The sequence below is a fragment of the Notechis scutatus genome, chromosome 2 (assembly GCF_049901735.1).
Source record: "Notechis scutatus isolate UNSWTSFEM ecotype Mainland chromosome 2, rNotScu1.2, whole genome shotgun sequence".
NCBI lineage: Eukaryota > Metazoa > Chordata > Lepidosauria > Squamata > Elapidae > Notechis > Notechis scutatus.
The window spans coordinates 156,832,502-156,847,175 of record NC_142010.1 but is presented as its reverse complement, the minus strand read 5'-3'; the positions used below and the strand labels follow the sequence as shown (position 1 = coordinate 156,847,175).

Here is a 14,674-nt window from a genome sequence, read left to right as displayed (position 1 = left end):
GAGTAATTCATCATAAAGTTCATATTTTATCAAAGACATCTTGTGCTTGTCAATCATCCATGTACTCTTGCACTCATTCCCTGGACTGCTGAAAATAGTGAAGTAGATAAACTCTTGAGCCACTGGAATAATTTCCTGGGTGAGTCTCTTTTATCACTTCACAAGTTCTGATTTTACTGTTAAGAAAGGCAAGCTGGCAATTCTGGGAAGGGAAATAGAGTTTTGTTCCCATGGGATAAATTATCTATTTTTATGACAGCAGCCCTGAGCTCAAAGCAAATTATAGGGGTTGTGTGTTTTATAGCTAAAATGTGTTTTTCATTGTCCCAATATTTTTTTCTAATCCTCATGATCATGTGGGGGGAAAACATGTATTTAACAAGTATTCATTTTGACCACACCAGAACCACAAGAGTTTATTAGATGGGTTGTGGTATTTTAAAGTACTACTTTTAAAACTGAAAAGTGACTAATCTTACAGTTGACATAATCTGCAACAATCCTATTGCCAAGACCATAAATCTTCACACTTATAAAATGCATGCTGAATCAGAAGTTATTTTTAAATTCAGAAGCCTTTTTCCACCTAAAACAAATATGTTCCTTAGATCACACCTTTGTTAAAAAGTCTTTACCTTGTGTGTGTGTTGTTGTTCATGGACCTTATTTTCTCCTTAACACAGACATTACCCATCTGTAAATTAAGAGAAACTAATTCGACATGATTAGGTGGGGCAAATTCATGTGCATTCAGCAACTTCATCCTAATTACAAGGCACCTTAAGGCAATTTGGGCTTGAATAAAGACCATAGTTTCCTGTCTGGCTGTGAATGTTAACTAGGTCAGCATTATTCGGTTAATTGTGCTATGTGCTACTATTGCTATTTGAAAGATCCTGAAGTCTATTCAGATCCTCTAATTCAATTGCCACTGTCTACATTTATCGCATATAATTTATTTCTGAGTCACCATTTCTAGCTCCTGGTTGTCTGTTCATATGAACCTGCTAACCTAATAGGAACACAGAACATAAAATAGCAGAGTTGGGAGGGACGTGGAGGTTTTCTAGTTCAATCTGCTTGAGCAGGAGACCTATACGATTTCAGACAAATGGTTTAATCTCTTATTGAAAACTTTAAGTGACTCACAAAAGCTTGTGCCTGTGTGTTTCTTTAAGGCCACATATTGGTTTTTTTCTAGCTGCAGAGAATCTCCTGCTCAATTTTGCCTGATGCTCACAGCACAGCTAAAGGTTTCAGTCTAACAGAGAAGGAAATTCCTGATTCTGAATGTTATGTTGATTGAATGACCTTTTTTTCTGTCCAAGTTTTTACTGAGATAATAAAATCAAAATTCCAGTACACTTAGAAGCAAGATAGAGACACATGTTAGACTTTAATGTCATGATTCTGCCCCATTTTTAAAGTTCCTTGGAAATAATAATAATAACAACAACAGCGGCAGCAGCATGGATGAAACATGTAACAGTGATACCCATTGTATTGGGGCACTTGGTACCATGTCCAAGAATTTTATAAAATATATCAAGAAATTGCAACTTCCTGCAATAACACCAGCGGAACTGCAAAAAAACTGCAGTACTTGGAACAACATACATTTTAAGAAAATACTTGGTTGATACCTAGGATGCTGGCAGCAACCCATATCAACCATCAGAGCCAGTCAATGATATTTGTGATACATTTTTAAATGTTCAGTTGACTATGTTTCATGTTTAATGAATAAAAGAGACAACAACAATTTGGTCAGTAAAAATTACTTTTCTTCCAGAGAATAATATAGGAGTGGTTCTTTGGCCTCTGGAATACCTCGTATTCCAGGTTTCATCAAATGCAAACTAAAGTCTCATTGCTGAACAATCACTTCACAGGTTACCTGGGATTTTGTCCTGAAATCCAACTAGTTTTTTAACTTGGCCTTTCCTTTGGAGCACCAGTTATAGCTCTCATCCCAGAGTGCATTAGCCTGATGCTCTTCAAAAGCTCCACTGCAGATCCCTGTTTTCATCACAATGAAAAGAAAAAGACATTACAAAGGCATTTTTTCTACCAATTTTCAAGATACCATCTATGGTATTCCATCCATTCTCCTTTTGCTGTGAACCAGTTTCTCAGGATGCATAAGTAGAAAATTATTCTGTTACTTAGATAAAAGAAAAATAATTCTAAACAGCTAATCCCTGATAATTTGCCCTAACAGGACCCCAGTCTGCTGTAATGGCAACAAAAGATTTAAGAGTACAAAATCTTTTAAATGTTAAAAAGATCTATATTGAGATATCTATATTTATTTAGGCCATCTAACCATTGAGGTGCTGCATCGTTTATCTGAAAGAAATCAGACACTGGTCCATATATGCCCTCAGCTTACAGCCGGTCACAGTGGGATCTCCAGTTTGACATGGGACCCTGCAGTCACACTAAGGGAAGGGTGCTATTCCCCATTTATACAGTGAACCCAGAAGACATGTTACAATGTGGTAATTCTTTGGGAGAAATTAGAGTTTTTTTAATAAACATTTTAAAACAATCCAGGCATTGCAACTGCTCATCCTGGGTCAGATTCCAGAAAATAACTAAGATGTCCCTCCATCCTCGTTCCAGAATTATAAAGGATTTACCTCAAAGCAGCTCTACCCTGCAGGTGCCGCAGAGAACATCTAATTTGGTAATTAGCACACATTTTGGAAGTCTCAACCCATTCCCTGTGAGAGCAACAATCAAGGAGGACCAACAGTTGAAATGAAAAGACTTCAAGATAAATATTAGAAGGGACACTGCCTGTAGATAATAGCTGCAAACATTGGGACTGGGTGCGGGTTGGGAAATAGAAGACCCTCCTTGCTGAAGATTTTCAGCTGGGAATTGGGTGGCTAGCTGTCGAGGATGGTAGAAAAAAGGAGGCTGAACTATAACTATTTATCTCAATAAAATCCTTTTCAACTGACAGACTGTGAAAAGAATGTAACAATGTTTACCCAACAGTCCTTTTGCTATCTTGTCTTGGGGCAACAATAAAAAAGCTGACACCTATAATGGATGAAGTGCTGTTCACTCCATTAAAAACAAAAGGAGAGGCTGAACTGAATGAGTGAAACGGAGGAAGGAGTAAAGATTTCCTGTGCCCTTTTGTCTCTCCTGAGAAACTGGATTGTCTTTCCATGTCACCCATGGCTTGGGTGCCATGTTCACAGTGCAACAATGGGATGACCAGGAAGTATATTGGCTTCTAAATCAGAAGCATTTAAGAATGTCATCCTCTCCTCATCCTCATCTAGTCCCATCTGCAACAGGAAGGAGTCAGCTTTGCAAGCACATTTGCAGAAGTCAAGTCCTGCTTGCCCCCCAATCTTTCCCTTTCTTCCTCCTCCCTTCCTGGGAGGCCTCAGTTTTGCCATGCAGTGCATTTAGTCTTTTAAAAGCTAAAAGGAAAGGGGAGAGGGAGGTGAGAATGTTCGCATCAGACAAATGTGTGATAAAGTGGGGAGGAGAATGGGGAGTGCACCAGGAGGAAGAATTGGGAAATAAAACCAGAAAAGTGGCACTTTATCCAAAACCTTCTCAACTCCAATTCTGCTGTTGAAGTGGACAGAGGGAATGCCCTCCCTTAGCACAAGATGAGTCCCTCCCTTATGACGACTTATTATTTAATTTGGGTCTACCATATCTGAGCTGCAAAACTCCGGACAACCTCTCTAAACTGTAATCATATTCATTCATTTGGGCAATATAATCAATCAACTCCCAACATCCTTCCTTCCTTCCTTCCTTCCTTCCTTCCTTCCTTCCTTCCTTCATTTCTTCTGTTGGAAGAAATATCCTTCTGGGTTCGGTTCCAAGTGGGGAAAAAAGACACTGGAAACATGGCGGCTGTTTGGAAGGTTTAATGGTGGACAGGACCACATGGCCTGGAGCTCCAGAGTGAAAAGGAAGGATGATCACATGCTTCAAGGTGAAGGAAGAGATCAAAAAAGGGCTGAGGTGCTGAGAGTGCCTGGGTTTTATAACCTTTGTTGGTATTTGAATTGAAGCTTGTTTCTAATTGGTTGTCAGACTCCCATGAGGCCATGAGGGGCAACTCTGTAGGCTGTCCTGAGTTCCAGGCTTGGTTGAGCCTTGCTGGATGATGATGCACTGAAGGACTTTTGAGCAATTGCTATAGCTGGAGATCTTTGTTATGTAAAGTATTCTGGCCCAGGCCTTAATGGCCCACCCATTAACAAAGGTGGGGGTGAGCTGCTGCTTCTGAGGTGAGTTTCTGCTCTTGAGTTTCTACTCTTTTTAGGGGAAATATTCTGCCTTTTTAATATTTCCTAGGATATTTCAATTTTCTAGGAGAGGTGTGGGTACTAACTTCCTACACTTCCTTAATGAAGACCACTGTACTTAATCAGTTCAGATGTACAATCCATTAAAAACCCAATGTACAATCAAGCCAGAATTAAACACTCATTCCTACAAGCAGTCAACAAACCTACCAATCAAAATCCAAGCCCAGCTAACAGTACCATGGTTAAGTCTCCAAAGTTCTACAAAAAGAGCTCCATCTTCATAATTCTTATGGAAAGATTCCCAGACAGATGCTGATTAGAACTGTAGTGGGAAGCTATGCTAGCACAGAAAAATATTGTTTTCAGGTTTCAAATATTCTCATCTTCTACATGTGGGGGATATTAAGCATTTCCACTGGAAAGAGTAGAGCAAGCTACTTCCATGTGAAAAAGATGTTCCCAAAGATCCCTAGGAGGCAATCCAGGAGCCACATAGGTAGGATTTTGAATTATTCCTGCAAATCCACTGGGAAAAATTTCATGTCCAACAACATAATCTGATTTTTGAAGCCCAGTTTTATTAGACCCACCTTAGTCTACATTCTACAACAAAATTCTGCTATATAGTTATTTGTAATCAAGAGGTTCTTAGCTCCTACCCTGAGAAACTTTGCAATCAAGATACTAACCAAGTGTAATGCTTCTCAATCTCAGCAGCTTTAAGATGTATGGACTTCAACTCCCACATGCTGGCTGTGGAATTCAGCTAAAGTTGAGAAACAGTGGCTTAGAGGAAAACATAACAAAACTGCTTACTAACATTCCATTGAACACAAAAATGGTTAAATCTCCTATTAGTCATTTGGTGATACCTAACCCCCCCAGAATGATCTTGATAGCTTTAAAAATTGGATGAAAATACAACCATAAAGTTTAAATGTTATAGATGCTAAACACTTCATTTAGGAAAAGAATCAAACATCCATATACAATCTGAGAAGTATCTGACTTTGCAATAATGTGTCTGACAAGAATCATGCAGGATGGGGTAGATTGACTGTATGTAAGTATTGTAAAGCTGCTGCAAGAAAGAATTGAAATTGCTTTAGCAAAACAGTAGCTTCCAATTCCAACAAAGCTATGGGTCTTTATTTCATTCTGGTCACAACACATTAGGAACAATGCAAATTAATTGAAATGGAATCAAAGATGATGATGATTGGGCACACTTAAAATCAAGAAGAGAAGAAAAGATTGAAGGAAAGTAAGATAGTCTTTTTCAGTCTTTAAAGGCATTTCACATGACGATGACCAAGCGGTGTTTTTTTTTTCAACACTGTTTTACGATTTACCATTGTTTTATTGTAAATGTCCAGAGAGCTTTGACAATTGGATAAACTGAATTTTTAATAAATACATAATACAATCTCAAAAGCGGGACATAAAGTAATGGCTTTCAGGAAGGCAAATCCCCCAGGAATGCTATGGGGAAAAATGTAATGATTTTAGCAAGTAAACAGTGAAACGAATTACTATGATGGAGAGGTGGAGATGGGCCTCCCTTCTCTCAATATCTTTAAGAGCCTCTATAACCATCTCTTGAGACCTTTCAATTGAGTTCCTATATAGACAACTGGACTCAATGCCCTAAAATGGTTCCTTTTAATTCTGATTCCATCAGCATTTATACTTTTCAGTAGCCAACGTCAGAACCTTAGATCAAAGAGCAAAACAACAACAAAAATCACATATCCATCCCAGCTGCTTTTATTCCCAGTCATCTAAAAGAGAAATAAAATAGTTTGCAATTGTATATACACACATAATTGTTGGCATATATAACACTTCATCCATGTGTTTCATTCATGTTGTATTGATTGGTTTGTCCATGCGGGGCAAAAGCAGCAAAATGAAGGGAAGCTTGAGGGGAAATTAGAAATGTATCAAATCATCTTTCCTACTGAAAAATATCAACCCAGAAACTGAGAAGTGGGGTGAGGCAAGCCTTCCTGCAAATGAGGAACATGTTGCCAACATATTCAGCAGAGCCATGGCAATGTGCAAAGGCTTTGCTCCAGTTTCAAACACACTGCAGTGGAGCCCCAAACAAACAACATGAGTCTGTGTTGTCCAACAGCCATAAACATGGTTCTGAACTGCGTGCAGAGTCCAGCATGGAAATGCCTCATGATTGCCAGCTCACCATTCTTACAGACAGTGGTGGAATTCAGCCAGTTCACACCAGTTTAGGAGAATCAGTTGTTAAGTTTCTGAGCAGTTTGGTGAACTGGTTGTTGGAAAAAATCATTAGGGCAGAGAACCAGTTGCTAAATTATTTGAGTCCCACCACTGTTTACAGATCTTTCCAAGCCAATTGAGATGACGGTGGTGACTATGCCAATGTTCTCCCGGTGGTAATCCTAATAAAACCATTATCCTCTCAAAATCTCTATAAATCAACAATAAATAAAATTAGATATTTTCATGAAGAAATACTGCCCTATCCACTGGTCTGCTGGAGTTGGATAACCAAGTATTTCCATTTTACAGCATTGCCCATTTCTCAAGTTTAATAGAATTTTGGTACATCCCAAATTTTATTGCTGTTTCTTTTTTAGATGTACAAATTGAAGTTGTTTTCATCTTTGTGGCTCTACAAAAATACCCCAACTTTTTCCTCTCTCTTTTTTGCATGCATGCACACACATTTAAAAATAAATAAATCTCTGGCTTCCACACAAGCCATCAGCTATTAAACACCATTGCACCTATTTAACTGTACAACATTTTTGAAAGAAGATAATTATTAAGAAATAATTAAGACGTTTGCTTGGCCTTCAAATCTGTTGTGATCCTAACTGAAGAGCAAGAAAGCAACGATATCCACCAATGCAGCAGAAATGGACCAAAAGAGTCGCCATACCTCCTCCATCCCCTGCTGAAGTTTTCACTCTGCAGTGAACTAAAGCCGTCACAGGGTACAAACTTCCTCTAACAAAAAGCCACAAGAGGAAATGCTGCATTTTGAAACCTACCAAACTGAGCTCTGGAACAATTGTTAGTTTCCAGAGGTTCAACCTGGATGAGAAGGAAGATTTTCATTTGGTGCTTCAGTGAGATGACGGTGTTGGAATGAGCCAGGGACAATGGGATCTCGGATCAAGTAAGACCTTGGGACAGGTTCAAGAAGTAAGGGTTGGGGTTGGGGTGGCCTATCGTAATGTTCCACTCGCATTAAGTGTACTTCAGTTTTACTTTTGCAATGCAGCAGTCAGCGAAGATCTCTGATCTCCTGATCTGTTGGGAAATAAAAACATTTTGCTCCTCCAAATGTCGCAGGTGGTCTATCTCAGCAAGATCCTTGGCAATACGTAAGAGTATGAAATAGAACAACTCTTCCATGCTTTATTTTGTTGGGACCTTTGAAAATAGTTGTTATCCTGACCTACATCTTACAAAGGCACTTGCTGAGTCAGCCATATGATGTAGGAAGACTGAGGTTTCCCCAGAGCACTAAAGGTGAATTAGGTGGTACATGGCTAGCCCTCAGAGGCTGCTAGCTTCTAAAAGTATTTGGCTCACGATGTAGTAAGATTCTTGAAGATACGGAACTGATTTTAAGAGCTCAGAAGTGGGGGTAGGTAGCATCACAGAATGGAGATTGGCAGTTACATGTGAAACTGCTTTAGGGTTTTTTCTGCTCTGCTATCTAATTACAATAAAACTGTGTCCTGGAAACACATTTTTTTCTGCTCTCTCCCTGTGACATTACTTTTATTTTACCCTGTGAGTGAAAGGGAGCTAAATACCTTTAGCTATTCCCGTATCTTCTGTTCTGGCCTGGATTGTCTTCACAAAAATTGGGCTTTTTTAGAAGTTCTTTTCTCTGATTCTCTGATTCTTTTTGCCTCAGGGGACTATATAGAAAATAGGGGAAAATGGGATAGAAAGAAATGTAAGCCTCCTTCATCTTTACGGTGCCAAACCCAATTGGGACACCACTGTCTGGGATATTGTTCACTCTTCCTTTTTGTTGTTGTTGTTAAAACAGTAGCTTTAAAAATTGCAGGAAGTGATGGCCTTACAGCTGTCTTTCCAGTGGCTAAGGTTCTTACAAATATGGACATCTGATCAGGGAATCCCAAGTCTTCTGCCACCAGTATAAAGGAGTGACTTTTTAATCAGGACAGGTGCAGACTGGATTAGTTCTGTCTTACACCACCATCATATTGTCAACTCCTGAGTCGGGGGAAAAAACAGCTGGGAGGATCATGCAGGTTACAGTTGTGGAAAGGGAACTTCATGAGGACAGTGGTGACACCCAAGCAGGAAAAGCCTGAGGGGAACATCAGGCCAGCCATAAAACAAAATTGCATAGGAAAAGGAATCAAATAAAAGGTATTAAAGAAGCCCCTTAGACAAAAACCCAAATAATTAAGAAAACTAAGGAAACAAGAAAAGAAAACCCTTACAAACATAAGACATGCCAAATCAGCTAAACAAACAGACAAAAGACACAAAATATATTGCAAAGGAGACAGACAGGAGATTGCCACAAAACAAAAAGAAGAAAACATTAGGAAACTGATAATCCAATCAAACTACCCTGCAAAGTTTGCCTTCTGCACCCCATGGAGTTTACCCTCAGGCGGAAATGAAGACAACCCCTGACAGGATTTAAAACATTAAGAAATACAAACACAAGCACTCACACACAAAAGGAGAAAAAGTATAAAATTCAGGGGTTTATTATACAAAGGAGCTAGCTCCAGGAGCATGAACTTCTTGCTATCTCTCGCCTTTCTGAAAAATAAAAAAAACCAGCTTCCAAGCAGTTGTCTGAATCCTTGCACTGGAGTGCTCCCAGCAGGAAAACCGAACCCTCAGAAGAAAGGCATTTTCCAGCCTTTCAACACAGTGTTAACAGTACAATAGGTACCTACCTATTAGCCCTGTGAGGTCACCCACACAAGAAACACAACTAGGAATACTACCTCTGTGTTTACTGTAAGGTTACATTAAACAGAATCTTGCAAGCATTTCTCCCCTCCCCTCTTTTTGGTCTCTAGAAAATTGGGGAGGCCCCTTCTGAAATGCTTCCCACGACCCTCTCCGCCTGTGGGCTGAGATACATTTTACATCTCTGCAGCTCTCCCTCCTCTTTCTCAAGGCCATTCTCACATGCCAGTAATATGCTGCAGTGAGATCTAAAGTAAGACTCCACTAAAAGGGCTTCCCCAACTTGGTGTCCTCCAAAGAGCTTGGCCAATGCTGGTTCTGGCAGGAGAATTATGGGTATTGAAATTATGAAAATCTAATTATGAAAGTATGTAGTCTGGCAAAAGATTATTTCCATTATACGCCTTTATCTTGTTCTAAGACAAGATTCTCTTTTAGATTCCCAACATAAATGCTATATTCTCTAAGTTCCAGTGGTAGAATTCAAATTTTTTCACTATTGGTTCTGTGAGCGTGGCTTGGTAGGCGTGGTAGGGGAAGGAGTCTGTAAAATCTCCAGGCAGAGGTAGTATTTGACGGTTCTCCGAACTACTCAAAATTTCTGCTACCGGTTCTCCAGAACCTGTTGAATACCACCTCTGCTAAGTTCATAGGGCTTCTGTGTTTTGCTACTGAATCCACTGATTTTTGTTTCCCCAGGGAAAATCCACAAAAAATATTTGATCTGTTCTTTGAAGTTGCTCGTCCATCACTTGCAGATGGTGGTAAGTCTCCATTCCGTTAGATGGTGGTCTTTGGGGGGAATTTAACAGTAAGTGAAAATAAAATTATATACCTTAGTGTGGGAGATTTATAGTACAGTCTGAGATAGCCCGTGATTACATATGTGGGGTGAAAAGAGCTGGATCAAAATTGAAGCTTTTTTATTTTTTTTTAAAAAATCTGCTATTGTATCTTTGTTCTAATTTACAGTATTATCTTCTTCACACATCTTATTACCCTATTATGCAGTTTTGTTTTGTTTTGGCATAGGATGATGTGTAAATCCACCTACTATTATGGTCAATGAAAGTTACTTTTCATGGGGCAAGGAGCCACACTTTAATAAACAGAAGATGCAGTCACTGAAGACCCCAGAGAGTGTGGTTGGGGATAACAAGGCTTAGCAGAGTGGATGTCAAGGTTTTTATAACCTATTAGATTTAAAAGGCCAGATTAGGGACAGATATTCAAGGAGAACATCCATCTATCTATCAAAAATGACTTGGTGCATGTAAACAATTATTATTAATCGATATTAGTATTGCCCAATTCTGCACTGCAGGCAAATACCAGAAGTTGCATAAATAAATTCATTATAGAGGATTAGAAAGCCATCCAAAAAAATTTCTGTCTAACAACACCAAGGAATAATTTATGTCGTTATTTGTATGTATTTATTAAACATACGTTTCTATGTTGCAACAATCAAAATCAATTCTCAGCGCTCATATAAAAAAATGTAAAATGAATCTCATGAAAAATTAAAAATACATTACAAAAATTCAATAAAAGATGGCAACAGCAACTCAAAATCAGGGCAGGCCCTTGAGGGGCTGGGGTGGTGAAGGGTCTTTAGAAACTCGCAGAAAATCAACAAAGAGACAACCAACCTAATCTATCCCTAATATTGGTGCTGCAACAAAAAGCAGCATATCCATGCCTCCTCCCTCCCAGAATCTCCCAAAAGTGTGGGACTTAGAGCAGTTTTTCTAATCAGCAGGCTGAAGTGGGCTGGAGTTAGACCCACAGTTTTAGTCTTGCCTCTCCTTTTCCTACCTTTTCAAGGCAATGGCAATGTGGCTCCTCATTTCCCAGCTTTGAAGGTTTCTACCAGCTGTCTCTTGCCCTTTGATTGGCTTTGGGAGAGTTACAGGGTGGAATTAGTGCCTTAAAGCATGCAGAAGTTCAATCACCCATTTTGCCCCATAAGCCCCCCGCCTCCCCTATGGTAGCCCAGTGGAAGTGCCAACTGTAGTGGAAGTGAATATTTTAGCTGCTTAAGGGAGAAAGAACAGGAGAATGGCAGGAATCAGTGGTAGCCCTAGAATAACTGCTGGCAATTGGTGACTTAATTAAACTGTGTAGTTAGTCTCCCCCCAACCTTTACAAAACTGTTCTTTTATTTTATTTTCCCCTCTCCCACCCCATTGAGATTTGGTGTCTACTTTTCTTGGCATTTTGATATAAAGGTTGAAGTGCTAGATCAGGGGTGTCAAACCAGATTTCTTTGAGGGCCGGATCAGCATTGTAGTTCTCCTCAGTGGGCCGGCCAGAAGGGGAACATTTTCATGGCCAGTTTTCAGCCTGGACAGCATTTTGCTGGCCAAAACAGGCTGCATGGTGGCCGCGCGCTGCCCCCTCCCCCGCATGCCCCATTTTGGCCAGCAAAGTTCTTCAGGAGGCCATCCAGGCTGAAAATGGGCCGCACAGGGGCCACGCACACACCCCACCCCGTTTTGGCTGACAGAGGCACCGCAGGCCAGTCCTTTGCTCTTTCTAGGCCGGCCCTGTGGGCCAGATTTAAGCACCCCGCGGACCACTTTCAGACCATGGGCCTTGAATTTGACACCCCTGTGCTATATTAAAAGCCAGAAGGTTTTTAGTTCTAGGCCTCCCTTGGTCGTAAAAGCCAGCAGGGTCATTTTAGGCCAGGCACATTCTTATATAAATTAAAACACACAACCCAGTTATTAATACACCTAATACTTGAATCAAATTCCCATCAAGGCATAGACTTCCTAAGGCAGCGGCTGGGGAAAGAGCCAGACCTTCAAGGGCCATTTAAAGGGTGATAGGGTGGGGGCAATTTGAATCTCCAAAATGTAGAAATTGCAAGGGAAAACCACAGTCTGGATAACATAGAAAAAATGGGACCTAGAACTTGCTTTCATTTACAATAAAATGGTTACGCCTGGGTTCTGTATATTGACCTCTGTTCTGTTTTTATGTGCAGATCCTCAAGTGCGTAGACAATTCCCACTGGACTTTGATGACCAGGTCTGCCTCCTTTGTAGTTTCTACATAACACTCCTCTCAAACTTCTTTGCCTTCCAAAACTCAAAACAAACTTATATGCCACTTTGTTCTGCTTCTCCTTCTGTAGTTCTGAAATCCTGTCTTATCATGAATATGCTGAATGCTAATGCATGCTGGCTGTTCCTTTTTTTTCCTGCCAGCATGAACAGCTAAACTCTCTGAAGCTCATGACCTCCTCAAAGAGCCAGGTTTTATAAATTAAAAACTTCCCTGATTTGCAATCATGGAATCCTGAATGTGTATCTGTGCACTGTATCTGTGCACTGTGTAAACCTCCTACTTGATAGGATACAGGTCATAAACTTGGAAAATAGCCATTTATATTAGGAAGCTAGCTTGCATAGAATCGTAAGGAACATGCTCAAGGTAAAATTGGAGTTTGGTTGGAATTGTAGCATATATAAATTGGATAAACCTTGAGCTGTTAGCGGAGAATGCTGCCCATGAAGTAGGTACAATAAAGATAGTAACTTAGTCATCACCTTCTCTATCTTACTAAAAGCCTGATGTAAAACCCTCAATTGACCCAAGCCAAGCTTGGCAGCAAATTCACTGTCAATAGGTTCATATGATGTCAACCAAGGCACTTAGCAAATTAGAACGTAATAGGAGTGAATTAACCAAGTACAGTGATAATAAACGAGATGACAGAAATGAAAAGAGATACATTGTGTGTCTGTGAAACTAAGAGAAAGGGAAAGGACGAAACCTGAGTGAAAGTGGTCAAATCTTAAAGTGGAGTTGGTGAAGATGCAGATTTAATTAGGAAAGAAAGGACTAAAACTGCATGTCAAAAAAAATGAACTGGTGCAATCTAGATTGTTGTGATCGGGTGTAAAAGCAGTTTTAGAGAATGGTGAAAACAGAGGAACTAGAGAAGAGATATGGGGGACTTTATCCAACACTCTCAATGAGAGATGCAAAAAAGTGGTTGCGCTATTTGGGATCCAAGAATCAATGAGAATAGAGATTACTTGGTATGTGCTTAAAAAGGGATTTTTTTTACATGGCTTAAGTGTCAGTCTAGTCATACAAACATATGCCAAAGCAGTTTGATTAAATCTAAACAATTAATTGACTTGATTGTTTATGATGAAATCTTGAGAGATTAGTGAAGGATACAAGGGTGACAAGAGGTTCTGGAATGAGATGAGCAATTCTTTGGCAGTATCAGGAGTGGTTCTTTGAAAAGGAAAAGGAAAGAAACTAGAATAAAAATAGAACAAATGCAGGAAGAAAGATACAAGATTAGTCTCTCAACTGAATGGAATGGAGATGAGAAAAGACATTGAAACAGAGTGAAACAAATCATGTTACAGACAGACACGTAAGTATTTTGAGTTACAGAAATTGAAAGTATGAAAAAGGATCTTTGTTTGAAAATAAAATTGCTGTGGATACAGAGGAAAATACACATAGGAAAATGGTTGCTACCAAAATCAATTTGGAAGTCAGTAAAAAGGACTGAATATGGTAACAAGCCACAAGCAATTATTAGAATTGAAAATAAAAGTGATGAAATTGTTTAGGATGAAGTGAAGAGATGTTGAAAGGGGTCCTTTAGAAATTAGTATGGGAATAATTAATTTCTACAAGAATTACAATGACATGTGAGTCTTCCAATTTGAGCTTCTTCGGCAACAGACAGAAATCCATGATCATGCGCGGTTTCGGTCTGGGCTTGCCGCTGGAGCGCCCCGAGCCGGCTGGTTTCGGGGCTAAGCCACCCTGTAGAGGTGGTGAAGAGGGGGGAGACTGCCAGCAGGGTTGAGGAGAGCTGCATCTCTCCTCCTCAGCTGGCCATTACTCCCTTTCCCGAAGGCAGTTGCAGCAGTGGTCAGAAATGGCCACCTCAAAGAAGAACTCGACCGGAAAAGAATGTGCAGGAGGAAGATAAGAAGTGAAAGTTCTGGTCGGGTTAAATTGCAAAAGCAACAACTAAGGTACCCTGGAATTTAAACTAAAAAAATATAACATTGTTCCCAAAGAAGATTCTGAAGCAGCGAAGGAAAGTGAAAAGGGAAAGGTTTGGTTTTTTTTCTCTTCTCTCCCTTTCCCTATACTGACAACTAAGAGACTTAAATAAGAAATCGGGGAAAAAATCCGCTTTGACATCAACAGGCAATTAAGCTGAAAATAAAATAAAATGTCAAAGGGATAATAAAGATTTCTGGACACTAAAAAAATTTTATAAGCAGGAAAGGAGAGAAAAAGGGCAGGATCTGGAAAAAAGGGAGGAGACTGCCTGGAATTAAAAGGAATCTACAGTAAAACTTCAACAAGACTTCTAAAAGATACATTTTAACTGAAACTTGGCAACTAAATAGTAGAACCCCAGGAAGAGA

General features: G+C 39.7%; 1 protein-coding gene and 1 long non-coding RNA gene across 2 annotated transcripts in view; one reads left to right on the top strand and one right to left on the bottom strand.

Annotated features, from left to right (window-relative positions):
• Window positions 1–432: 432 nt before the first annotated feature.
• Window positions 433–5,078, bottom strand: LOC148132354 (uncharacterized). Its single transcript, XR_015747886.1, has 3 exons — window positions 4,982–5,078; window positions 1,831–2,019; window positions 433–694 (listed from the first exon to the last, which is right to left on the bottom strand). It is a non-coding gene; the product is annotated as an uncharacterized LOC148132354 (long non-coding RNA).
• A 2,192-nt stretch (window positions 5,079–7,270) lies between these two features.
• The window catches only part of DENND1C (DENN domain containing 1C), a 48,239-nt gene continuing 40,835 nt past the window's right edge, over window positions 7,271–14,674 (top strand). The window contains exons 1-3 of the mRNA XM_087956998.1: window positions 7,271–7,455; window positions 9,951–10,015; window positions 12,247–12,290. Coding sequence (XP_087813124.1) covers window positions 7,439–7,455; window positions 9,951–10,015; window positions 12,247–12,290 — 126 coding nt within the window. The 5' untranslated portion in view covers window positions 7,271–7,438. The remainder of the gene's footprint in view (window positions 7,456–9,950; window positions 10,016–12,246; window positions 12,291–14,674) is intronic.